Source organism: Amphiprion ocellaris, chromosome 2, assembly GCF_022539595.1.
Source record: "Amphiprion ocellaris isolate individual 3 ecotype Okinawa chromosome 2, ASM2253959v1, whole genome shotgun sequence".
Classification (NCBI taxonomy): domain Eukaryota; kingdom Metazoa; phylum Chordata; class Actinopteri; family Pomacentridae; genus Amphiprion; species Amphiprion ocellaris.
Genome location: NC_072767.1, coordinates 11,370,868 through 11,398,304, shown reverse-complemented (window position 1 = coordinate 11,398,304; position 27,437 = coordinate 11,370,868). Strand labels below are relative to the sequence as shown.

The 27,437-nt window shown below is 39.0% G+C and overlaps 1 protein-coding gene across 12 annotated transcripts in view; it reads left to right on the top strand.

Moving 5' to 3' along the window:
- The window catches only part of eps15l1a (epidermal growth factor receptor pathway substrate 15-like 1a), a 53,712-nt gene extending 26,531 nt beyond the window's left edge, over nucleotides 1-27,181 (top strand). For 5 of the 12 annotated variants that reach the window (XM_023263364.3, XM_035945020.2, XM_035945018.2 and 2 more), the window contains 7 exons: nucleotides 612-751; nucleotides 2,897-2,960; nucleotides 5,773-5,918; nucleotides 6,239-6,332; nucleotides 14,863-15,024; nucleotides 19,189-19,205; nucleotides 20,829-27,181. In XM_023263364.3, coding sequence (XP_023119132.1) covers nucleotides 612-751; nucleotides 2,897-2,960; nucleotides 5,773-5,918; nucleotides 6,239-6,332; nucleotides 14,863-15,024; nucleotides 19,189-19,205; nucleotides 20,829-20,975 — 770 coding nt within the window. In that variant the 3' untranslated portion in view covers nucleotides 20,976-27,181. Of the gene's footprint in view, nucleotides 1-611; nucleotides 752-2,896; nucleotides 2,961-5,547; nucleotides 5,667-5,772; nucleotides 5,919-6,238; nucleotides 6,333-14,862; nucleotides 15,072-19,188; nucleotides 19,206-19,627 lie in introns of those variants that run through there. The other 7 variants (XM_055017053.1, XM_035945017.2, XM_055017050.1 and 4 more) reach the window with 7 other exon arrangements.
- The last annotated feature ends 256 nt before the right edge of the window (nucleotides 27,182-27,437 follow it).

Genomic DNA, 27,437 nt, shown 5'->3' with positions numbered 1-27,437 from the left:
GAAACGGGAGACATGTTGACTCATTTTTAATGTCGTTATAAACATCCTTGTCAGCTCAGCCCACTCCTGTAATGTTGCCTGGCAGTAGTTCCTCCTGTACATTCCTGAGAAGACAGCGGTGAGGACTGAGGATTGAATGGAGTCAGAGTGCCATGTGTTGGACAAAAGGACATCATTCTGCGCGACTCCAACATTTAACAGCATTTACTGTTTTATGACAAATTAAGAATATATCGGCATTTAATCGGGAAACCTCTGGAAGATGATGATTATTTTGAAAAGGGCTATAATCGACCGGTTTTATCGGCTGACTGATAAATTGGTCGGGCCCTACTTAGGTTTTCTGCAGAACACAGCACATAGACAGTTTAACCAAATTAATATTTTAGAGTATGTTGAAGACAACTGTTGTCTGACTTGTCGGGCCTGAAAATGCCAGAAAAAAGTGAAATTAACTTGAGATGTCAATTCCAAGCAGTGCCCAAGTGCATGTTAACTCTTTCCTAGGCAGAAATCGGCCATTTAATATTGTTGAGAATTCCTTGGTTTGGTTGTTTTATAAACACTACAGTGCAAGAGTCAGTAGTTAAAGTTGTCCATTATTTCTGCAGCAGACCCGTTTGGAGGAGACCCATTCAAAGAGACTGATCCATTCAAGGCTTCATCAGAAGATTTCTTCAAAAAGACCACAAAAATGGATCCCTTCTCCACACCAGACCCCTTTAGTAAAAGTGCAACCTTACCTTCCAAGGTACTTACACACACAGACTAGTGACAAATTAAAATAAAAACCAACATAAAATGTCACTGTATAGTGGTGGGCCACTATGTGCCTTCATGTCTCTGAAATTCTACTGGAGGGATGAACACCATTCTCAAAATGATTGTCCTTCCTTTGGTGTTTTGATGATGGTGGGGCAGAGGGCTGTCTAACATGCTGTTAAAAATCTCCCATTGGTGTTCAACTGGGTTAAGATGTGTTGACAGCAAAGGCCATAACAGATGATTCACATTATTTCAATCATACCATCCTGTGACCCCTGTGGATGGGGAACTGTCCTCCTGGGAGAGACCACTACCATCAGGACAAAAATAGTGTGTGCAAAGCAGTAATCAAAGCAAAAGGGGGCTACTTTAAAGAATCTACACTATAAAACACTTTCTGATTTAACACTTTTTGTTTACTACATAATTCCATCTGTGTTCTTTCATACAGTTGCACTGCATCTTTAGCATCTTTGGTACTTAGTAGACACCCTTTTGCTGCTATGACCTTCTGCAAATGTGATGCATAGCCAGACACCAGGTTCTGAATGTGTTCCTGAGAAATCTTCGCCCATTCTTTATGGGCAATAGCCTTCAGCTCTATAATATTCTTGAGTTTGAGTGCTGCAACTGGCTTCTTCAACTCCCACCAAAGTTTTTCTGTGGGATCAAAGTCAGGCAACTGTGATGGCCACTCTAGTATCTTCCACGACTTTTTCTGAAGCCAAGTCTTTGTGAACTTTGAGATATGCTTTGGTCATTGTGCAGTTGGAAAATCCAGTGATGCCCAAGCTTCAGCTTCTTCATAGACAGCATGACATTTTCTCCTAGGATTTACTGATACTGGACTTAATCCATCTTGCTTCCAAATGCCGCAGGCTTCCACTGCCAGAAGACAGAAAGCAGCCCAGGGCATCACCGAGCCACCACCATGCTTCACTGTAGGCAGGGTGTTCTTTTCAGCGTATGCCTCATTCTTTCTCCTACAGACGTACCACTGATTTACATGCGCAAAAAGTTCCGGTTTTGTTTCATTGCTCCACAGAATAGAATGTTAAAACTTCTGTGGCTTGTTTGTATGGTTTTGAGACTATTGGAGGTGACTTTTCTTGTGCTTTTGGGTCAGTAGTGGTGTACGTCTTTGAGTCTTTTGAGTTTGGACATGGAGACCTTCAGTGTTTAGTGTGCCTCACTGTAGACACTGAAACCTCAGTGCTTGCTGCCACCAAGTCTTGCTGCAGGTCTTTTGCAGTCACTTCAGGGTTTTTGGCCACGTGCTTCCTCAGACATCTGATGGTAGCTGTTGATAGCTTCCTCTTTCTGCCACATCCAGGTAGTATAGCCTCTGTTCCTTTAACTGTGAACTTGCGAACTATGCTTTCAGCAATATCTCTAGAAACGTTCAGTGCCTTTACTATGTTTTTGTATCCTTTTCCTTGTCTGTGCAAGGCAATGATCTCCTCTCTAAACTTTTGGAGCAATTCTCTTAACTGAACCATATTTCTAACATGCAGTCAAACGTCACTGTGAACAAACCCCACCCAGTCCAGGTATTTGTGTTCTATCCCAACACACATAATGCCACCAGTGAAGCCTTTGATTAGTGATGTCAGGTGTGCTTGAGACAACTCCTGATTTGCAAAGGAGTGCTGTTATGTGGGATTCTATTCAGGGGGTTGAATGATTCTGGAACAGCAGTAGTCATTAAAAATGGCATTTTGTCTTGAATTTGGAGAATCCGCCTGTAACACTGGTTGTGTTGAGCTATTTAAGTTATTCTTGTTCGAGTTGTTGATCAAAAACAGCTGAAAGTTTGTACATTTTGCCAATAAACGTAATTTGCAATGGGTGTGAATAATTTTGAGTGCAACTGTAGTTCTGATGTCTTCAGCATGTCTACAGTGTAGAAAATAATTAAAATACATAAAAACCACTGAATGAGAAGGTGTGTCCAAACTTTTGACTGGAACTATATGTCTCATAAATCTACATTAGAATTTTTCTATATATAGTCTTCAACAGAAGTGTGGACATTTTCTGATTATTTGAAGAAGAAAACTCTAATCTGAGTTTGAGTGGGACTTGATCGGGGTTTCTATTAATTGTGTATTTCTTTCTATGCCTCCTACAGCAAGCCAGTCACTTCACAAGCAGTGACCCATTTTCCTCAAGCCACCCAAAACCCAAAGGACCAGGTATGATTCAATTTGTTATTTCACCACAATACTTTTGGACATCATGAAGTATTTTACCTCAGATATGAAAGGAATCTGTCAGTTTGTGTTTTCACCAATGTCTGAGAAGGATAAGTGAACTAAGCAAACTATCGTATAACAGTTTTCTTAGCCTTAGTTAGAGGTTAGATTGAAGTCAGTTTTGCAATGTCTTCCAGTCTGTCTCTGTAATAGTTTAGTGTTTCTTTTTGAGGTGTCCTAATATGGGATGAATATCACACTGTATTTTGAAACAAAAAGATGCTTTGAAAGTTCTAAATTGAGCTTCGTGCCTGAAATGGTGAAACATAGTTCATAAATTTTGTAGGATTAAAATTTTGAAGGCTTGCACAATGATTTGATAGGCTCGACACATTTTGCAAATGTCTGCAGCCATTATTTCCTTCTTTACAACTGCAACACATCTTTACAGTGTTTCCCCAACTCTTTTTCAGAATTTAAAGTTTGCCATTGTTTTCCCATTACATTAGTACCCTGCCCATTGCTGGGAGCGAGTCAACCAGACAGTGCAGGGAACAAAGCATCTTGTTTATGCTGGGCACCGCGGTCATTGGTAGAGCAGCCTGTCAATCCTGTGTAATCACAGCGCAAACATTTTTAAATTGGGGTCTGGTTACTATAACATTATTATATTATATAACTGTAAATTTTTGGGGGCAAATTTTTAAATGAAACGTAAAATACAATTTTTAATGAAATATTCAATTTTTTTGTTTTTTTTTTCTGCTAAAATGATCAGTTCAAGGACTGTTGTAAAGTTGGAAATGTGATGATTGTCTGAAAATTTGTTGCTCTGTGTAATTTTGAATATTATAAAAAAAAAAAGCATGCCTTTCAAAGCCGGCAGCAGGTTTGGGAGATGACAGGAACCTGGAAATATACACACAACGGGAGATACAAACTATACCAAACTTAAAACTCTGAAAATGTGTTGGGGTAACGCTAAAAACAGTGACGAAGATGTGTAGGGTCAATCATGTTAATAAATCAGTCTCCATTAACGAATCTTGTGAATAATCAGGTCGACCAAATTAAATTGAAAGAAAAAACAAAATTACCATATCAATAGCAAGGTTAAATTATTTTGAATTTCTGGGCACAGCAAAAGCAGAGTCTACAATATCTACAGCATAATGTGACTAAATGTAATTAACTAAAAAGCCAGAGAGAGAGAGAGAGAGAGAGAGAGAGAGAGAGAGAGAGAGAGAGAGAGAGAGAGAGAGAGAGAGAGAGAGAGAGAGAGAGAGAGAGAGAGAGAGAGAGAGAGAGAGAGAGAGAGAGAGAGAGAGAGAGAGGGAGAGGGAGAGGGAGAGGGAGAGGGAGAGGGAGAGGGAGAGGGAGAGGGAGAGGGAGAGGGAGAGGGAGAGAGATTTTTAGTTCTGGAATAATATTCATGCCATAGCTTAATTATTTTATGTCTGCTGTCAGAGAGTGCATTGTACCGTTTTCAGCAGCTGTTTGTTCTTTAGCACAAAATAAACCTCTTTTCATTTTCAAGAAAAGCTTTACTTTATTCATTCCAGGATCTTAATGAAGTTCATTCAAACATGTGCACACTATGGGTCAGCTTGAACGCCTCTCTAATTGGAGAAACTTGAGCCTGTCAACACACTGACCACTGTTTCCTCAGACAGTCAATCAACCAACCAAATTGGTTTGCCTTTTAAAAGCAATGGCTGGAGAGCAAAGGTGTTACATTTGCCTATTTTGTGCTACAAGTGAACTTACCCGCTCAGATTTTGTTATCTCGATGCTACTTCAAATACGGCTTGATAATAGTCATGCAAAGTCTGGTAAGGCCCAGCATTTGCAACTGTAAAGAATTTAAATTTTCTGTATTTCTATTGAGATCAAATGGTAACATATCTTATTTTGTGCAGTGTGTAAGCTGGCCTGCCACTGCTTAGAAAGACTATAAAAAAATATAGTAAATTCTGGATGGCGTCATAGCTTACAGTATACAACAAAAGTGAGGGGACCCCTCAGCCATAATACCTTAATATCACATGATTCAGTGTTGTATCTACTCTAAATAGCTGCATTATTTCTAAACATTTCTGAATGATCTAATGCACATATTGAAAATACTGAAAGTACACTAAAGTAGAAACTCAAAACAAAATTGAGTACAGTAATTTCTACTATGAATTGCGTTAACATGGTTATTAAATGAGCTGTGAATACCAGACTGTTCTCTGTTTTGAATATATAGGCTATATCTCTCTGCTTGTCTGCCTAACGGCTCCACATGGGAAAAAATTCCTCCAGTTATGTGCCCAGGACTGCACCAGTTAATGCATACTCCAGGCAGTCCAGCACTGAGGTACACTCATGCAGATATTGAGACTTTATGAGTGTAAAAGGTGTGTGGAAGAGATGGCATTTATAGATCCCAGCATACATTCCTGTGGATATACCAAAATATCTGTTGACAAGATGACAGTCCGCTGAACCTTGGCAGAAACAAAATATTTCATCCAAAGCACAATGTCAAAATCACAGAAAACTATGGCCTGGCTTAGCATGTCTGCTGACTTAAATCCAACAGATCACCTTTGGGCTGTTTTAAAGAGAGAGGTAGAGCCACACAAAGTCCTCCAACAAAGGTCAGCTGCAAAAAAATATTCTCACATATTTCAGAAAATACTTTAGCAGTCCAAAATTATTTAGTTTAATATTTGTCCAAGGTGTTCTCTAAAAATACTAAACATTTGAAGGAAGCTAGTAATTTAAACTTGTAAATGTAAATTTGTTGTAACTGTGTCATTTGTAGATCTCTTTGGCACATTGGACCCGTTTGGCAGCAGTTCATTCAGCAGTAGCAGTAACAACTCTCCTGGATTTGCAGACTTCAGCCACATGTCAAAGCCCAGAGACCCTTTTGAAGGAAGGGCTAGCTGGCTGCCAGACTACCAGAAGGTACCAGAAGCCAAACCTTCTCCTGAATGCACACTTTCTAAGCTGATTGACTTTCTGTCTCCCATTGCATAGGGTGATGCTTTGATTACTTATTTCTTTGTCAGTTTAATAATTACTACAGGGTTTCTTTTTCACCGTGCAAGGACAGTATAGTAGCAACAATGATAACAGTACCATACATGCGAGTCATTTATCATTATGGCGGTGATGGTGCCATCTTTTATTGGTCATCTTTCAAATGTTAAGTTTCAGAGCCTGTATTACTTAATTTTTCTTACAACCAGTCAGATTCTATTTCTGCCCCCACTCTTTATTTCTAGCCAGTTTTTGTGGAGGACCCATTTAGCAGGAAGAATGACACACCAGCTCTGCCTCCGAAGAAAAGTGTTCCCCCGAGACCCAAACCACCCAGTGGTGAGTGTCCTACTGCATCTACTTATAATGGAATCAGATTTGTGATGGTATAATCAAACAAAAACATTTTCAATATCAAACAAAAATTCAACTTGAAGAACAAAACTCACTGAACTTTAAGAAAAGAAAAAAAAGCAGTTGGTCTTTACAGTTTCCTCTGCTCCTTTCTCATTGTTGAGACTTTTGCCCTTACTGTGAACTTTGAGGTTACACTTTCAGCTCTTTTTTTGTGCTGCCTGATTTTTGTTTTCAGTTCTGACAAATATTTCTTGCTGTGTTCCCACTGGCTAATGGGTTTTTAAGTAACAGCAGCTCAAGTACAGTTGAGGCAATAATTATTAGGCCCCCTGGTGATATTGTTTGTAGTTTACTTGTTTCCAAAACAACAGAGAAAAAATGTTCACAAGGTTTGATTTGGATATTTTATTGATGCAATGAGTTGAAATAACTGTACTTCTGACAGGGCTGAAATGATTTTTTCAGCACATCCACAAATGCATGACAAAAGTTTGGCTCAGTGCAACCTATAGTCAATTCAGAGTCTGTCACTCCAGCAATTTCACTTCGAAATTGTATTGAAAATATGAGCATTATTGTGATCTTTTCATGACTGATGAAAACAAGCCTGTGAATACTGGCCAAGGTGAGCAGAACAGGGCTTATCTTAAAATGGAAGTGGATCTTTGGCTTCTTTATCCAAAACCAAGACACGTGCCTATGTGTCTTCTTGAACAGTGACCAGAAAAAATATACAATGAGTAAATGAATGAGGCATAATTCAATAGTGAGGAAATTATTGCACTGATGAATTAATGGTTGACAAATAAAACCAATAAATTATAGTTGCTGTTCCAATAATAGAAGTTTTGATGATAATTTCATCCTAAAATATATAACATGGCTGCAGAGTTTGGATTTTTGCCTGTTGGCCTTTCTCTCCTGTAGTCTGCTCTTTGCACAAGGGTGGGGCTGAGGTCCTCACACACAGCAGACAGCAGGGCAGAGAATGAAACAGACCTGAGGTTACATTTTACTTGAGTATATGACAACAGTACTCACTACCCACAAGTGCTCTTCAGTTAACCTGTGAGGGAATATGTTATCAATACCTGTTGAACGAGCAGAACATAAACGTGCATGAATCTGATGTGCTCAACACCAACTGCATGCAGTGAGTCATTGCTCCATCCTAATCCACATCTGATGGTGAATAGAAGAAGCTCAAAATGAAGGCTAATGATTTAGCCAAACAGTAATTGGATGTTGCAAGTACAACACATTTGATTGGTATCTCAAAATTAGTTGAGTTCTTGTAGACTTTAAAGCTGAGATGAAAAAAGCTCCTCTTTCTTTCTACCAGCAGCATCTGTTAGTCTATTGTAGTTACAGCCACAGATTTGAGAACAATGATGTCACATCGCTGTTAGTCACTTTATTCAGTGAAGGTAACCATTAGTTAGTTCAACAGTATAAGTCCTGATGGTTTTTGTAGCCTGTATCTGTCAAAAAAGAGGAAAAGGTGTGGTTTTAGTTATTCTGTAGAATACCATTACGTGGTGTTGATCTGTTTTTTTTTGTGTAACTGAAAAAACTTTTTTTTTTTTTTCCAAGTTGAAAGCACAGCCTTAAACTTAGATCTGATATGTCAACAGGAAAGAATGTCATTATGGGTACAGAGAAGATAAAAGTCTTCATGTGTTTGCCAAACCACTGCTGTCAGAGACTGTATTTTCTATGTTGTTCTTCAAGTCAAGTCAACTTGCAGTGGCAAGGAATGATGCACACTGCAGTATGTCCTATTATGTTTTATATTCATTTGTACTGACATGACGGAATTTTGTCAGGGGTGTGAAAATGTGCTTTTCTCACTACTCAGATGATGTTTTGATACAGAACTAGCTTTGATTAACTTTCACATCAGTGGATTTTCTTCACATGTAATGTTTGATGTAAGAAGATCACACTTACCTATCAAACTGACTATCAAATTGTTTTTATTCATTTTGTAAATCAAGTGCACCACAGCAGTCATATATTTGAGCTGTGCTGCATTCTCACATCAGCTGCCATACACTGTTGGCAGTTTACGCAGATATTTGCCAAAAAATACTTTTCAGTTGTGTTTGGCCTAGAAATGGCAAAATATTAAAGGGTGCCCTTCTCGTGCAATGGAGGATATTTAGAGTAAAAAAAATCTAATGTGCACAGTTTAGATCAGTGAAGTTTGAAGCTTTCATATACTGGCAAGCAGTAAAATAGCTTTTCTGTTTTAAAAAAAAAAAAAAAAAAATCAACACAAAAGCGATTTGGGGTTTTTTTCCATATGTTTTTCCAAACAGGCAGTTTATTCGTTTTTTAGCGTAAGGGAAATTAATTTACCTGTGATGAAAAAGCTTTTTAAATAACATTTCTGGGCACTGCCTAAAGTACCGATATCTGCACTGTTGTCCATTGACATCTAAATGTACAGAAAATTAGTTTAGAAATAAATTGAAATCTACTGGTTGGTCACTAAAATTAACCACATGCTTTTGTTGTTTGTTATGCCTCTATACCGGTTGTTGGTCTCAACCCAGTCAGTAACAGACTGCATCTCTTCTGGAGATGTTGTGTGGCATTCCCTCAGAGTCGAGGATGAAAGTCTCCTTCGTAGTTGTAATTTGTAGTTTGACGTCATCATGTTTGAGTCTTCATGTGATTGATGTATGCAATTTTTGTCCTGAAGTTCCGGTTGTAGCGAGGGCAGATCGTTATGGGTTGCAAGGTCACCAATGGTTGTTGTTCTTTCTCTTTTCTTTTCCTGTGCTTCTCTTCCACCTCCTTGCACTGCTTGGCTTCCAGGATCTCTATTCCTTGTCTTAGGGTTCCTTGTTCCTTGGTTATTGCTTATCCTGACAACATGACTGCTCCATCTCAGTTGCTTCTTGATTATGCAGGCTTCAAGACTGGGTACGTTGGCTTCTTGCAGGACGCAGAGATTCGTTCTTTGGTCTTCTCAGCTGATCTTGAGGATGCTTCAGAGACAGTTGGTGGAATTTCTCAAGTGTCTTGAAATGGTGATAGTATGTAGTCCATGTCTCTGATGTGTACAGGAGCACTGGAACTATGATTGCTTTGTAGAGTCGGTTCTCGATCCAGGAAGACTCTCACTAACAGACGACTGAAGGCGCTGCCAGCACATTTCAGGCGGTGTTGAATTTTGGTGTTGAGATCAATGCTGGCCAAGACATGGCTTCCTAGGTAGTAGAAGACTCTCTTTCAAAACTCTCAGAATTGCAGTGTCAAATCATCCACTAGATTACAGTACTTTGCTGAACAGAATGCAGTGCCAAGCTTGCCGCTAACAGACAAAGAAAGAGATAGCATATTTTCATTCAGAACACCATGACGTTGCACAAAAATGTGAAAAATAATTTGTTTAAAAAGTGTAATGATTTGTTATGATTTGTTAAAAAATGCTATAGATTTGGTGATGAGTACTAATGTAATAGGATTCATTTCAAAATGTGATCAAGTAGATTTTTTTATCTTACATAACTGATCATTTGTACAAACATGGGACAGAGTTCATGAATTGTTCAAAAATGGCTGTAATTTCCAAGTTTCTTTTCCGGATGGTTGTCCCGTCTTTGCTCTTGAGGGGAGCAGTTCTGTGTGTCAATGGTCTAAAGATGACTTTGGTGATTTTGAAGAAACCTCTGCTGTCGTTGGCATATGCTAGTTGCTGGATCTCACAAGCTTTATCTGTCCACCACTGATTCTTGAGTTGACAGGTTGCTCTTTGTACTGCAGCCTTGCATTCTTGATGGATCTTTTATTTTGCGGTGGACTGCAGATAATTTTTCAGAACATGGAAGGCTTGTCTCTTCTTGTCAGTGAGGTCTTTGAGTGTTTTGTCATTCTTGTCGAACCAGTTTTGATGTTTCTTCTTCCTGAGGCCAGTGGTTTCCGTGCAGGTAGTGATGATGACGTCCTTTAGTTGGTTCCAGTCTTCTTGGACAGACAAGGTGTGCTGTCTGCCTTGCAGTTCTTGTTGCAAGCATTCCTGGAACTTGTCACAGCTGCTTGGGTGTTGCAGGGATTCCATGTTGAACTGCTTGATTCTGGTCTGATTTCGGTATTTCTTTTTGGGACTCAGCTTGAGCTTCATGACCAAGGCGATGAGGCGATGATCGGTCCAGCGCTCATCAGCCTCTGTAACGGCTCTGGTGTGCATCACATCCTGCTGACTGCGAGACCTTGTGATGAAGTAGTCTATTAGGTGCCAGTGTTTTGATCTTGGATGATGCCAGGAGACTTTTAACAATTTTTTCTGTTGGAAAAGAGTGTTGGTGATTACCAGGTTGTGCTTGGTGATTTTTGTGAGCAGGAGAGTCCCGTTGGCGTTGACTTTGCCGACTCCTTCCTTTCTGATGTTTCCTCGCCACAGTTCATGATTTCTTTGGACTCTTGCATTGAAGTCTCCCAGCAGTATGATCTTGTTGTCCTTCAGGAAGGCAGACAGGAGACTGTTGAGCTGAGCATAGAGCCTCTCCTTAATCTCGTCTGGTTCTTGATGAGTCGGATTCTGAGCATCATGAGATGCTCGTTGATTCCATGAGGGAGTTTTTACAGCTTTGGGAGGAGAGCGTTTTGGATGGCAAAAGCCCACTCCATGGATCCTGGTTTGAGTCCTTTCAGAAGAAGGTGTATTGGCCCTGTTGTTTCCTGAGTTGGCCTTGTCAGGTTCTTCAGGTCTTGCTGAGAGCGACGATATGGAGGTGGAATTTGCAGAGTTCTCAGGCAACGATGGCGGTTCATTGTTCTGGTCTCTCCCTGTTCGTGGTGTCCATCAGTGTTCAGACGTTCCAAACTTCATTTGGTGTCTTACTGTTCTTCAACCTCAGTGATTTTGAGCCCTCTATACGCACTTTTCCAGATAGGGGTGGTGAAGCAGGCTATGTTTAGGGCAGTTTTTCTAGCCCCCTCCCAATTCAGGGTGAGCTAAGTGGATCCTAAACAGGGCTGCCACCACTGCCGAACAGCTTCTCTGCTTCAGACGGGAAGCTGAAGGACTGAAACAAATAAGCACCACTTCAGTGCCAGTTCTTGACAAGTAGCTTTCAGCTATCACAATTGCTCCCGTTGTCCTTCCCCAATCAACCTAAAAAAAAGTGTTTCAGTGACACAAATAAAGATGCCTGCGCGTGAGTTTGTTTTGCATATACATGGTGTTGCACCACTCAGGAAGCACACAACCTTCACAAGTCCCAAACTGAGTCCAATGGCAAGGAGATCCAAGACAATTGGAGTTGCGAGACTTGTTGCAGCCTTCGTCTGCCTTCACAGCTGTTGAGTTCTCCAGGTAACTTCATCCACCTGGTCTGTCGTTTAGGACTTGAGGTTTGGATCTTTCTTTGTCTGGACTCTCATCCTCGACCTTACCGCCATGGGTGGCCCTACCAGAAGCTAAAGCTTCCGACATCATCGCTCTCTGAGTCCTCGAGCCACACAAACCTCTCCACCGCAGCAAGGTGACGATCCATCATTGAGCATTTGATCAAACCATTTCCCATTGGGAGTGCATTGCCTTGTTAAATTCAAAAATGAATAGAAATACAACAAATCCCATCTAAAATTACATTAGTGCTGGTATAGAATTTTTGCACAGCTCAAAAATTTGTCTGTCACTTTTTCAAGTGACTTTGTGTGGCTTCAAAATGCCAACTGCTAGCCAAGATGATAAATAATAGCAGTAGATCGTAATGGCTGGAAATACTTAAAAGATATTATAAATTGTATTGTTCCCCACCCCCCTCTTGTCCCATCCCTCCTCATCCGTCTCTCCCTCCCCCTCTACCTCTTCTGTCCCTCTCAACCCACCGGCCAGCAAGCAGATAGGTCCCCCCATAAAAGGCCAGGTTCTACCTAAGGTTTCTTCTCGTTCAAAGGGAGTTTTTTCTTGCAACTGTTGCCTTAGGGCTTGCTCTGGGGGTTCAGGCATATGGTTTCTGTAAAGTGTCTTGAGACAGTTTGAACTGTAATTGGCGCTATTTAAGTGAAATTGAATTGAATATTAAGAATATGTTGGGTTTGATACTTTAATTTGCGGTAATTGCAAAAAATCTTTTCAAATGGCTGTGATGACAAAAGTCTTTTGGGGAAAGTACAAATCTGGCTGTTGGAACTTACTGTTCATACTGACAATATTGTTTCAGGATTAGCCACACTTGCTGCTATTACATATCTCACACACTTGCTGACTCAGTGGATCTAGAGAGAAGTCTGTCAGAGCTTGGATATCAGTGTTTTGTTTGCTCAGACTCCAGTCAGATTTAACTCCGAAGTTCACTCTGTGTGAGACAGTGTTAAATGTCACATTAATGCTTTTGTAATTTTTCCATAGATCTTATTATTATTGCTCACAAATTGCTGCACTGATGTTTGTGCATGTGAAGGTGATGGTGTAAGAGCGATGATGTGTGGTTTACTTGGCCTGCTGTTAGCAGACACACCCTAACTTGCTTCCTCTCTCCTTCCCTTAAATGTATGTGTGTTTACAGGGGTTAGTGGTTCAGAGAAATTCACCCTGCAGGTTGTGTGCAGTGGGTGAATGCCAACAGTTTCAACAGTTATACAGTTGTCTCTAGTGCCTCTTTAGTGTCTTTGTGTTTCTTTTTTACCTTACTCATCTGCACACGCACATATGCATGCTGTGGCACATTGCTGTAGCTTTTTTGTTTTCAAGTTGCATGATGCATGTATAATACACATTAACATTACATGCCACAAATGTGGTGGATAATTTTAAAACAGGGTGGAGTTCATCATTGTGGTTTCTGAAGTGTGAGTGCACCCATGTACACAGTTTACTGAAAGAGGAAAAAACTGATTGCCAGGCAGGCAGTTTTGCTCAGCGTGGAGTGTGAAATGAACTGCTCACCCCAGTCAGTGGGGTTATCTGGGTAATAGGACTGAATGTGTATGTTGTATGACAACGGTTTCACTGGTACTGTGGTTTAACACCTACAGAAGTACCACAATGTAGTCTTAACATTCCCACGATCCTCTGCCAGGCCCAGCTATTACTATGATTACTGTTTGGTTATGTTTTTGCTCACGCATATATATGCATTACTCTGTTTAATACACAGGCATTTTAATATAAAAATTACATTTTATAGTAATTTTTAGTAAAATGCTGGTTTGTTTGGTCTTTGGGGATAGCAGTTTGTCAACTTCTCCCTGCCCACACGCCTTCTGTTATACTGCCTAAATTAAATGCAGTTAATGTAAGAGAGCCCATAATGTACAATGTAATGTTAATTGACAAATTTATCTCAAGTAAAAAATGAAGACACTAGTGGACACATAATGCTTCACAATCATAAGAAAAGAATACACTTAAGATTTCTAACACACACATTTCACAATTTTTTTACAAGAAATTTTAATATCTAATTTGGTATGTTTGGGATTTTTTTTTTCTTTTTCACATTTTACAGAGCTGAGTAAATGGAATAGATTTTTAGCTTTGTATGCATATATCCTGACTTTGACAACTCGTGGAAGTTAACATGACAGGTACAACAGTAGAATTTGCTAAAGTAGTATTTGGATTTTTCTATAATTTGTAGCTTCCATGCAAATGAACTGATCATTTTGCCAAAAGTGTTGTTTTGAAGTTTAAGGACATACTTTCTAACATTTTCCAGTATTAATTACAAGTTAAATTACATTATTACAACTAAAGTAGTCTCTGTGGACCGTGACCACAAAAGTGGTTATATCTACTCTTTGAGCACAAACAACATTGTTGTATTCATGTAGTTGGTAAATAGGTGCACCGACATTTGGCAATGTGGGAGGAAACCCAACCAAGTGATTTACCAGAAAACCGTTAAAAACCATTTTGGTGGTTATGGGGTATCGCTTTTGGTTTTAGTTCTTAGGGTGTTGTCTTTCTCTATGTTTTTCCTTTACCAGCTGTTTGTATATATTTCCGTTCTCCAGAAGATGTTGTACTGCAGGTCATGACTTAAAGAAAGATTTGTGATGGAACTTGATTTGAATTATTTGCAGTGCCGCATGTGGATGTGAAACTTGTGTGGCTTTCAGAAGCTGGTCCGTAAGTTCGAGGTGACACTGGAAGTGAAGCAGGGTGTGGGCTGAACTATGAGAGCCAGAGAAATTTGAGTTTGTGTGATCGTATCAGGTCTTGTATTATCAACAGAGTTCACTAAGCTGAGAATTGTGAGACTTTAGCTAAAGTGATGAGTCATGAGTCATCATTTCTCCCAGCTATCAGTGAGCACATCTGCTTATTTTATTTACATCCTCCTCTGGAGATATGAGTAACCTGAAGCCTGTGAGTTGTGAAATTGTTGTTACCTGAGAAACATCAGTGTCTTAATTAGTTTGATAATGCTCTTTTGTTTTTTTGCATTTATTTAAGAGGTGGAAAAATACAGAAATTTGCTGATGATATAAAAAGTGTTTCATAAGGGAAACTATTTTCAGTGATGATGACTACCTCCATTTTTGTCTCCAGGTAAGACTACGCCTGTGAGCATGAGTGGCACAGCTGACTCTTCCAAACCATGTGACCCCTTTCAGCCATTCAGCGGTGACGTCATTGACCCGTTTCAGAATAAAAAGGGCTTGGGAGACCCATTCAGCGGCAAAGATCCTTTCGCCCCATCCTCAGCATCAAGTAAACCTCCTAAAGACTGTACCTCAGGTTTTACAGACTTCAGTTCTGTAAGTTGAGATGGGTGATACTGTTTACTAGTGTCCACACCAGGCTACACAGCTCTGCACGCACACCAGCACAGTCACAAGATTTGAAATCACTGCGACTGAAGGACACTGCTTAAAACTTCTGAACACTGGTCCATAGTTAATCCGTATAGATCCTTACCCACAGTCCGGTTTGCATGTGAATCATGGACTACTGGCAAAGTTTAACTGCCATAGCGTGAAAAACGGTTTTACTGCCAGTGTCAATCTTAAAGTAACTAGAAGTGAAGGATGGGATAGAATAGGATAGGATAGGAACAGGAGACTTTCATGATTCACGGCACCCCTAATTCTGAGTGCCTAACGTTCCGTTCAGGAATATAATGTGGCATCTCAGTGAGTATGGTATATTATTACTGTATTGTTGTTTATTTGACCATTCCACCCACAGACTCACTGAGACCTAATTACAAAGAGAACAGAGCACTGCTAAGACTAAGAATGTCAAGGCTCATCATCATGTATCATATTCAGATTAGAACTGGAACTATTTTAACTACTAAGTTAAGTTTTTTTATATTCTCTTTATCAATTAGTTTAGAAAATTAGATTCTTATGGTAACATTGTAAGGGACCTGAAGTGTGTCTAGTGAGAAAGCATCCTTTACAGTTCCACTTTCAGCTTTTATTGTTGATACAAGGCAGGTTGGGTCAATGGATTCATGCCGTTGATGCTAAATTTTGATTCCATTATTTGTGTGCCCCAGTGGAAATTGAGATTTATTGACCAAACTGCATTTTCAAGCATCTTTTGTCCAGTTTTATGAGTCTGTGGCCACTGCAGCCTCAGATATTTGTTTTTGGCTGACTGGAACCTGTTATGGTCTTCTGTTGGTGGAGCGTACCTTAAGATTGGACGTGTTGTCCATTTTGAGGTGTTTTCTGTGGGCCACAATGGCAGAGAGTTTTTATCTGGGTAACCAGATACTCTTTTTGGCCTTTCTCCTCTTACTCTCTCCACAAAAAGCTATCATTTCACAGAACTGACCCTCACTGGTTGTTTTTTTGGGTTTTTTTGCACTTTTTGGAGTAAACGCTAGTGAAGATGTGATAAAAATCCCACATTAGAAGTTTCTGTATTAATCAAACCAGGCAACCATGTGACACCCGCAATGATGGGAACGTAAACTGACGCTCCAGAAGTGAGTCTGCCGCCTGATCAACTGAATGGATAATTGCATAAGTGTTCGTAGTGACATGATTGGTTAGGGTAGTTATTTCATGTTTCAGGGATGGTGAGTTTGATTTTGAAAGAATAGTTCAGTTTTTTTCCAGAGCAGAACAAAGTTAGTCTCATGTCTGTTGATATACAGAGCTGAAGTCCGAACATTGTTTGCTTTGCTTTGCTTTGCTTAGCTTAGCGTGAAGACTTAAGTCAGAGGAAAGCATTTACTTTGGTTCTGTTCAAAATTACAGACACACACACACATGCATATATATATATATATATATATATATATATATATATATATATATATATATATATATATATATATATATATATATATATATATATATATATGTATGTATCTAAAGACCAACCAAAAAAAATATTATATATTATAAAACTAGATCCAAGTATCTGACGAGCCCATTTTAACTGGACCAGAGACACTTTGACTGGCAGTGATCTAAAATATCACCCATTCTCCACTGTGACACAACATTTGAACTCACTTTAGAAACTGCAGCTTGATAATTCAGCTGTACAGGTTGTAGAGCTAAAATGAGACTCTTATCTTCCTCTATTGCAGGGAAGGGTGTGACCCTTTTTGTGGTTAGTTTGTTTTGGCAGGAAGAATATCATAGGTTTCCCCACACAGAGGCTGAGGGTGCTATCAACAGTCCATTGCACTGATGCTTACAGCCTGCACTAGTAGAGTCACTGAGAGCACACATGAAAATGAACACACGCCTGTTGTGCCATTGAACAGGTTGTCAGTCCAACACGAGGCCAACACAAAGCCTTTTGTTGGACTGTTTCCAACAGACAATCTTACATGCTAACATTGACACCTGTGACCAATTTACTCACAATACTCACAATTTGTCACAGTAATCCCTCTGATAATCACAAAATACTGTGCATTTCATTTTCCAGCTTTCCAGGTAATTCAAGGTCATTTTTTGGATGGGCCTGGGAATCAATGCTTGTGTCTAAATAGCTAACTGAGACCACTCGGTTCAATTGCTTGTCAACTTTCTCCATCTAATACAAGACACAGCAGTATCACTACTCAACTGTCAGTTTCTGAGTCTGTCTGCCCTGCATGACCCTTCTCTGTGTGTATGTGTGTGTGTGTGTGTGTACGTGTACGCACGCTGCTATGTTTGCCATTTATTTTGTTGTCAGTAGTTGATCTATTTATTTTGGTTATGCTTGCTTTTGTCTATTTTACCTTTTTTCACTACTTTGGAGAATCCGTCCATGTTTCTCTGTAGCCTGACACAGCAGGTAGCACTGCTTCACCATGTGTTTTTGTGGAACCTCAGATACACATTGACTGCTTTACTGCGTATAAATGAAAGCATTATTTCTGAAAATATATTCATTAGCTTGACTTTTAAAAAAATCACTATGGCATTTTAATCCTCTGATCCTCAAGCAGTTTCTTGATGTTTTTGTTCCTGTCACATTTTTCCTCACAGTGGGCTCATATTTCACTGCAGTATAAAGGCCTGCACCACTATAGAAACAGCACAACCATTGCTAGAAGTAGGGAGAAGTTAAAAATAATTTCTTTGCAGTATGACAAAGTTTTAATGCCACATATCATAAAAACAGAATAGTGGCTCTGCATACTATAGACATTTAATACTTATGTTTTTCATTTGTGTAAACACAGCCTGCAGTTCAGCAGAAAGTGCTCAAATTTTGTGACTCATGAGTGTCATTGCTGATTCACTACTGGCTTATTGCTTGCACTAAGGAACACAGAATTTTTAATCTTTTACAATCTGGCTATTGGAAAAAGGTACTTTTTTTCAAAATTTGAAATGATGCTACTAAAATAAAGTGAGTAGTTTGTTTTTACTGTTCAAATTGAAAATTCAACCATTAGTATTTCAAGGACTATAATTCTACAATTTAATTTAGCAGACTGTTAGAAAGTTTTTTGCTTGAAAATGTGACATTTGTTGAACAACAAGCATGATTTGGCTTTTAAAGCCTGATTGCAGATTTCAAGGTTTTAAGGGTAATGTGATAATATCAGGGCTTCAAAATATAAACATTCCTTCCTACTATAGTAAATAATATGGGATTGTAAAATTGTAATTTGAAGTAACAAGGGAACTGTCCTACCCTCAAGGAATAACAGAATACTAGACTGAGGTTTTTCTCTGAATTCTACTTGGCCAAAGTTTGCAAAAGTCACTCCATTTATTTCTGTACTGTCTGGTCTTACTGTTCCAGATAGTGAGTTTCACCAAACTTTTGCACAAGTTCCTTTCTTGTAATTTACTACCTCATAGTCCAGAGATTGATTTGATTTGAGGACACATTTAATTCATCAATCATGTGGTATGGTCAAATATCATAAAGCAGTAAAACAAGATGCTGGGTGAAAATAAGACATGTCCTTGAAAGGACACATTTCCTGGAATAAACACAATATATTCTACAATTTAAGTCTCACAGAAACAATGGATTTGTCCATCTTTTTCTCCCACTCTCTGCATGCCACATCTGTTGTCATAAAAGTCTTTTTTTCTTTAGTTGTCAGTGTCATTTGTTTCTACTTGAAGGGATTCACTGAATGTTCTCTTTCATCACAGTCCGTTTGTCTCACGTGTGGCACTTCAGCAGCCAGTTTCTATTTCAGTAACTTTTAGCTTTGTAAGACTTGCTGATTGACTTTGATTTAATACTAGTAGTTTGAAGGTTGTAGAATCACTTGCAAATGACTAATAGGTAGCTCAAGACAATGTTTGAAAGAGGATTGCACAGAACTCTTCAGGTATCCCTTTACAGTATGTATGTGCTTTGGCGTGGTGTCTTGTAAACTAACCTAGATCCACTGAGTTGAGGGTTTTGTGGTTTATAACTTCTCTGTTCTGTAATCCCCCTCTCTGACAGGACCTGACAAAGTCAAGGTAAGAGACCAAACACCATGAAATTCACATGAAATAACAATTTGGCAGTGTTTCTCAAAAGGCTTGTTAATGACCATTAAGACAATTTTTCATATGTACACCACAGAAATACAAAAGTTTTAGGCACTAAAGTTGAGTTGACAAGGCTCCTAAAGATAGAATGGTTTATATTGATTAATTACCTCTTATAAATTACAGTAAATAGACAATAATGGTCTTAGTCATGTCAGCAGCAGTTCTCCTCGGTAAACTTAGATTTTTTTTTCGAGGGACAGTACCAGTTACTTGTTTACTTTTGGATATTGTGACCAGATGGTTATAAATTGTATCACCTTACAGTAATTGCATTAATTCTAAGTAACACTAGCATATTTGCTCTTGTCTAAAATTAACAATTTAGATTTACTCTGTTAAAATTACAGGCCCCAAAGTAAGAACTCAGTGCAACTAAGGTCAGTACACCTTTACTGAGATCAAATCTTTTATTTTTTCAATACTTCATATGTCCTGGGTGTTTTTGATGATGAACTCAATCCTTGTCATGAAGGATACCAGTTTTGCTCCATCTTACATACCTGGTAAGATGTTCTGTCATTCTTAGAGATTATTTGTCTTAGCTGCTGGTGGGGTTGTGTTTCTCTGCCTTTCTCTTTAAAATACCCCAGAGATGTTCTGTTGGATTCAGTCAGGCAATATACTTAGCCAAGTCATAGTTACACCTTCTACCTTTTAAAATACTCTTGTGTGATTTTCAAAGTGTGCTTTGTATTGTTATTGGAATATTCCTCTGCAAGATTTTTTTTTCTTGGATATAGTCCACAGAAGTAGATTGTCCTTCACACTGTTTGAGCTTTCACAGTAACTGATTTCCATTGCTAGCCATTGTGCCAAGTCTGAAGCACTTAACTGTCTGTTTTTCAGAGCAAGACTGTGCCAGTAGCACAGTGTTAGTGGCATCGTTTTAGTAGGATTTCCTTTGCAGATTTGACCAGTGGTAGTGTGGCTTATTCTTTACCTGCTCAGTACTGCTGCAACTGTGTTTCCACTGATTTTTTCGTTAGTCACCCATCTTCCTGTATCCTTTTCGTCTTCGAAAAGGCTGACATTCAGATTTTTTTCATTCATACAGTTCAGACATGCCGATAGACACAGCTCTTAGCTACAAAACTGACAACGTTCTGGTGTTCACGGCTCATTTTATAACCATCTTCATGCATTTAGGCTGATTCACAGGTGTACTCAGTTTAGTTTCAGGTCGCAGATTTTCTAACTTGCCTGTCAGTGATCACAGGTATATTCTTTTTTGTTACATTGAGTTTCTACTTTGGGATTTTCAATATATATATTTTTATATTTTCAATATAGTCTTTCTCAATTAGTATTCGTCTGTGATCGTTCACAAAAGATGAATTTCTGTTTTTACTTGGAACAGACAATAATGTTAAAGTTATTCTTCTAAAGATTATTATCTACTGTTATCTACTGTCAATTAAGAAGTAATGCGATTGTTATGAGTTTTTAATCACTTGCCATTTAAGTGATACTGCAATAGGGGGTATTCCCTTTATTTGTCTGAAAAGGGCTTCTCTGTCTTTCTTTCTCTGTTTCTCTTTCTGTCTGTAGCTTGGGAATGAGGCTCAGCAGTTGGAGTGGGCAAAGCGTGAGAGTGAGCGAGCAGAGCGCGAGCGACTGAAAAGGCTCAGACAGCAGGAGCAGGAGGACCTGGAGCTGGCCATTGCCCTCAGCAAGGCAGAGATGTCCAATGCATGACCTGGAATCCTTACCACACGCAAATGCACACATAGCCATAGACTGGCTGACATGCAGATAAATGTGACTGACATCTAAATATTCAGACGTGAAGTACTTCACTGGACTAACTTCCAAGTGTTTGTGGAAACTGCCGCACACACACACACACACACACACACACACACACACACACACACACACACACACACACACACACACACACACACACACACACACACACACACACACACACACACACACACACACACACACACACACACACACACACACAGACAGGACCAGCACCTCCACACTCAATGAGTCAAAGCAGAAGGAACTCCCAGGCAAGTCTGGTGGCTGACCCTACGTTTAAAATCATTACAACCAAACTGTGGGCCAAAAACTCATCACTGCAAAACTCTCCTGCTGACATGAAGAGAAGGAGAGCTGAGGTATGGATGACATTAGGAGGAGGAGGCAAGAGGGCTTGATGGGAACGAACGGATGCACTGTGTATATGCACTATAGTGGCTGGATAATAATGTGATGAATCCGTTCACTGGACTAAGCAGACAAGCTGATCATCGCAGATGAAACACCTCGACAGTTTGTATTTGAGCATGGTATATTTTTTCTCCATGTCATGATAACAAAATTTCCTGTCATTAGCAAAAGCAGAAATAGATGTTTTCTTTCAGTGTAAGAAGCAACAGTGAAGAAAAATGATACTACAAACTGGCCAGGTTTTTCTTGGAGGGGATTTCTTTCTCTTCTATAGCACTGCGCTGCTGATGGTTCTAGACTGTGTCAGTTACTATACTGTGTTGAGTTGTTTTGCTGGTCAGAAAATGCAACAGAAGGAGGTGTTACATAAGTACTTGTTATTGAGGGGCCTATGGGGAAGACTGGATTTTGCACTGCTCAGGATTGAGAATTTTCAATTCCTAGATTTTAGGTCATCGTCTTTTTTTCACAATTACCTTCCTAACCCAGACTCGGATGAGATGTGAGAACATCGATATTGAGTTTTTTTTTTTTTTTTTTTTTTTTACCTCAGAAGGAAGTTGTTTTCATCTGCTGCGTAGGCAAAACTCTGCAGAGATGAAAATTTTATTCTTTTTATCATCTGACTCTGGGTCAGCATTTGTCCCAAATATCATGTTTCCTTTTAATTTAAACCACCAGGTTAGAGACATTCACCTGAAGTAATAATCCAAGGCTGGATTAATCACCAGACCAAGTGAGCAGCGCAGAGCCGTATGGCCCAAAATGTGACACTTAGTTTGTGGTAATTTATTTTAGGAAACAGTATACACTACTTGCATTATTATCTGTTCAAAAGACCAGACAGTCAAAGTGGAGACAAACCCAGTGAAGTCACGAGGACAGCATGAGGAGGGATTTTTCTTAGAATTGATGAAGCCCCCTTTAGGCCTCATTACACAGTTCTTACATAGACATCTTATTTTTCATTGTGCTTGTAGAGTAGTACTGATCATAATGTGACAACATATTTATTTGGAAAACAAATAGATGTTTATGTTGTAACTATGTTAAATTACCACAAACTAACTATATCTGCTTTACGCTTGTAAGTTGGTCACGCAGTACAAGAGAAAACTTTGACCCAACATTAGTCTGATATTTTCACATTTGACTCTTGTTCATATTATGGGATGTATAGAAAATGCAAAATGCTTCTCTGCAGCTTGAAAAAAACACAAACCACTTTCCTCTAATGTGACAAGTACCTGATATATGACCAGATGTCAGCATACCCTTTGGAGTGACAGTAACAAATTGTATAAATATGTATTCTTTGTCCATGACTGTGATTGTACTGTAGAGAGATTTCTGCAGTGACTTGCAGTACTTCTAATCTTTGGTCAGCGTATATAGACAGAACTAACTATGCCTCTCCTCGAAAGCTGCACTCTGATCCTAATGCTGTGATGTCATACCACATCTAAAAAGTCAAAGGTAAGATGAGGGAATTGATTTGTCCACATTTCACATAGTTTTTGTTTGTTTAAATTAAGGATATTAAACCATTTTTATTTAATGAGCTAGATGTTATTACATTATATTTGGACAGGTTTTTGTTTGAAGAGCATCCAAGTTGATGTAGTTGTTTTGTGATTATTATTTGTAGTTGAGCTTTAGTCACCCCAGTGCTCTACAGAGCAGCAAGCACAAGCTACAGTGTTTGGAAAAGTTTGTGATTGGCTGAAAACTGGAAAGATGTGGAAAAAGTGCTATTTCTGATGTGTCATAGCTTGATGTTCCAACACGAACTTAACCACTCACCTTATGTTTTTATATGTTGTCCCTTTACTTGAAGGAGTGGCTAATGTTTGAAGGAGGCAGACTGAAGTGTCTAAAGTGTGATTTCATCTGGACTTAAAAAAGCAAAAGAAAGATTCTGCTTAACTCCATTTCTGAAGACATCGTGTTCCACCCAAACCCCGTTTGTCACAGTTGCAGCCAAATGTTGTGTCATGTTTTATATACGTGATGCTGTATTCTGTGTGTGACCTTGACCAATCATGTGCTTTGCTCAGTGTTTTGCCATGTGCTTGCTATGGAGTTGTATTCTCCTCAGAGCGCCAATACTACTTTAAGAGATGACCTGTCCTGCGCTTGTTGGCTTGTTCAAAGCCAAGCTTGCTGACAGAGACTTTGGTCGTAGGACCATTCTGTAATGCAGTACTGGATATATTCTGATAGAACCAAAATATTTCAATCACTCTTTCAATATTAAATTCATATTTTGTATTAATATTTACTAAATTTGTAACAGACAAACTACTTAATAACTTTTAAGGTGAAAAAATTGTTACACGGGGAAAAAGGAATGATAAAATAGAATGGTGCCACATGTCTTCATTCTTCACTAGCAGGAGTCTGCTGAACAGAAGCGCTCCTGTCCTGCCTCTGTTGGCTCAATAGAAATGCTTCCAACCACCAGTGGCACTGGAGCTGCATAGATTCCTGTCTGTGAATGAGGCTGAAATGACTAAATGTGATTTTATGTCATTTGTATTGACCTCAAAGTAAATAACCTCGCACTGTCACTCTAACTTTGTTGTAGTCCTTCTTAAATGGTGCGGTATTAATTGGCCATGATGAAGGGGACATTACCGTAACAAATGTTAAGCATGTGCCTACTTTACTCAAATGTTAAGGTTCTGTCAGATGTCTTTCCAGGACTGTAACATTGTGGTCCTCAATAAAATTCAAAAAGCCGTATCTTGTGTGGAACTCCCAGAAAAACAAAATAGCATGTAACTGGATGAGCACATTGTGATCAAAAATACTTTGCAACTACTCAGATTGTAAGTTGACATTGACTGGGTGCTGGGTTGTAGTAGCCTCTGAAGAAGGCTTGGCTGTGAGACGGCAAGGTGACCACATGGTCTTCAGTATTACATTTGCTTCTCCAGCTACCACATTAAACAAATGATGGTACTACGGAGGCCAAAAGCATGACTGAAATATAGAACAAGGATTCAAAATGAAATTGCTTCATTTTGGGGTAAAAATGCTAAAAATCCTCTTAATGTGAATTCACCCAAATCAGACAGAAATGCTTGAGTTAAGGTTGAAATGCATCCACTGACTGCCAGACAGAAAGGTGAACTGCCTCTCCCTGCCATTCTTTGTGTTGTTTACATATCATGAATATTAACTTTGCTGTAGCTGTTACATGTTCTTCTGTAGGAGAGGAGTGCCCCTGGTACAGAGTGAGTTTCTCCCTCTAAGCTGTACACATCTTATACCTCCCGAAGAGTTTTATCTACTTCTGAGACATAAAACACGTGTTGACATTTTGAATCTTTGCCTTGCTCCTGTCACATTGTAGTGAAAATGTTGCAGTCTGAGAAACTCTGTTATAGGTATTTTTTTCTTCGTCACTGAAATGAAATCTAACAAGCAAGTGTGATTTCACCTACCCATTTGCTTTCACTGCTTTACTATCAGGGCAGTTTATCTGGAAATCCATCTAAAGTAAAAGACTAATGAAATAGAAATACTATCTAATCCTCTACCCTGAAACAGCTGGGCACTGTACTTTTAAGTGTTATTTTAATGCTAATAGTCAATGTTATTAGCGTGCTCTTAGCCACTTAATAAACCTGCTTGTGATATTGGCTCCTCTTCAACCATTGGTTTATTAGCTTTTCTGCTAAGATGATTGATGATGATCTGTGTCTGGAGAAGCATAAATCTGTTTAACAGATACAGTGTATCTCAGAAAGTATCTGACCCATTTCTTTTCTAATACTCTCCTGCTTTCATAAGCTCAGTACAGGCTATATAGTGACTTTTTTCACACTATACATTTGTAAACACAACCGGAAGCATAATTTTGTGTTTCAGCGCAGCTTTCTTCCATTTAAGTGCCCAGTGATTCTAACATGAGTTCAGTTAGAAGAGTGAAGCTGCCACTACTGCCGCCCTCCTAAACTCTATGGAGACAGTGCTAGTTTAATGAAATGCCCTTGTTAACAAACTTAATCCACGTCTAATTTTTTCTCAACAATGTGACAGGCAGCTTGTGCAGTCAAAATTAAAAGGTAATGTTTAAGTATCCAATGTCTCTTCAAGTTTGGTCTCGGTGTACCTGTCCTGTTAATCACACTTGGATAACTGCTGCATTTTGAAAGCAAACCATCTGTGAAATGTGAACATAAATCTACCATGTCGAGTAGATGTGTGTATCACAAGACACAGTGGTGCCTTCTGCTCTGGGACAGGGTTTGGGCAGCTCAGAGGGTAACAGCAGAATTCAGTTCTGGCATTATGCCAGATGTTCTTTAGAGTGCAGCTGACATTTTGTGGTCACTGGTGTTTGTATGTTCATCAGCTGGCTGAGTTGTGATGTCTTCTAGCAGCATCTACAAAGCAGAGGGCTACATAGACAATGCGCCAGTAATCATGACCCCTGCAGTACCTCCCAGAAACAATGTGAAATATTAGAAAAGTTTTTTAAAAAATCAACTGAGTCAATGTGGCCTTCTTGGCTTGAATGAAAAGCTGTGCTCATGCCAACACATTTATGCTGGGTATCATTTCTAACTCTTTAATGTTAGTGTTGATATGATGCCCAAGTTTCTGTACCACTAAAACAACACCTAAAGTAAGCCAAAGTTCTGGAATGTGAAATGTGTCCAAAACTGCTAAAATGATGCGAAGAATGATTTGATCAAAGAGAAAGCTAGAGTATTATGGATGTGGCCAGATGCTTTATGCCAACTCTTGGTACAACATACCTGTTGCTCAGTACCAAGAAGTTTTGATCCTCATCCCTCCTGTGAACTGTGGCCCTGTATCTGTTCTTGTCTTCCTCTGAGCTCAGCCTGTCTGCTGTGTGCTGCTTAGAGGGGTGTGTTACAGACAGTACCATCATTCATACTGTGTGTGTTACCTAATACCTCCACTGTGCAATAGATCATGTTTACGTTTGTTGTTTTGTATGTTATTTGAAACCAGTCTGATGTTTTTGACGTTATGTAGCGTATGTTCTTAACATGATTTTTTATAGATCCTCAGCCAGCCACTCCTCTGGACTGACTTTGTAAAAGAAATCATGTTTTGATTTCAATCCACTACTTACAGAATCTACAAGCTTTTCATTGCACAGTGAAAAGATAAGAAAACACAATGTTCATTATTCACGATTATTTAAATATCAGCAGTGTTATTAGATGTTAAAGAAATATTTAAAGATTGGTTGTAGATGAGAAATATATTTACTGCTTAATAATTTCCTAGTTTTAATGTTCATTTCATCAAAATGCTGAATATTTTTATTTTGGTGTGAAGTGTTTGAATTCTGTCTGTACTGACATGCTGATGCTTAATAGTAAGTGGTCTGATTTGGGGGGACTTCTGTCATTTTTTGTTTACTCTGAAGCTTGTTGGAATCTTTTTTTTTCTGCCCTCAACTGCTCACCATCCCATGTAGGCAAAGTAATCAGAGCTGTCTTTATCAAGATGCATACAATGTGTATACAGTCTATATAGTATCATGTCTGTTATATTTGTCCGATAAAGAGTGAGGATGAAGAAGAAAAAGTAAACTTGTTATGAAACCATTTGGGGGATTGGCTACAATTACACTAACAGCTGAGGAGAGAACAGATGTTGGTTTACTTTGAACAGTGATCCTCTCTACATGGTCTGTACTGTTTACTAGAATAAACATTTCAGTTAAAAGAGAATGGACTGCTGCCTGATTTGCCCACTATTCTGTGTAAATACAGCGTCAGCGTTCCAAAGGGCTTCAGTAGAGGACGACTGGACTTCTCTTTTTGTTTTTGACAACATTTCACCTCTCATTTCATTCATTCGTTCAGGTACTTATTCTAACCCCCAAATCACAAGGGTCAATGGCCTGTTGATGACTCAAGACTCATGTCTTGAGGAGGAAGTGATTTTGAAACTGCCTGGTGCAGGATGACTCAGGGTATGAATAGT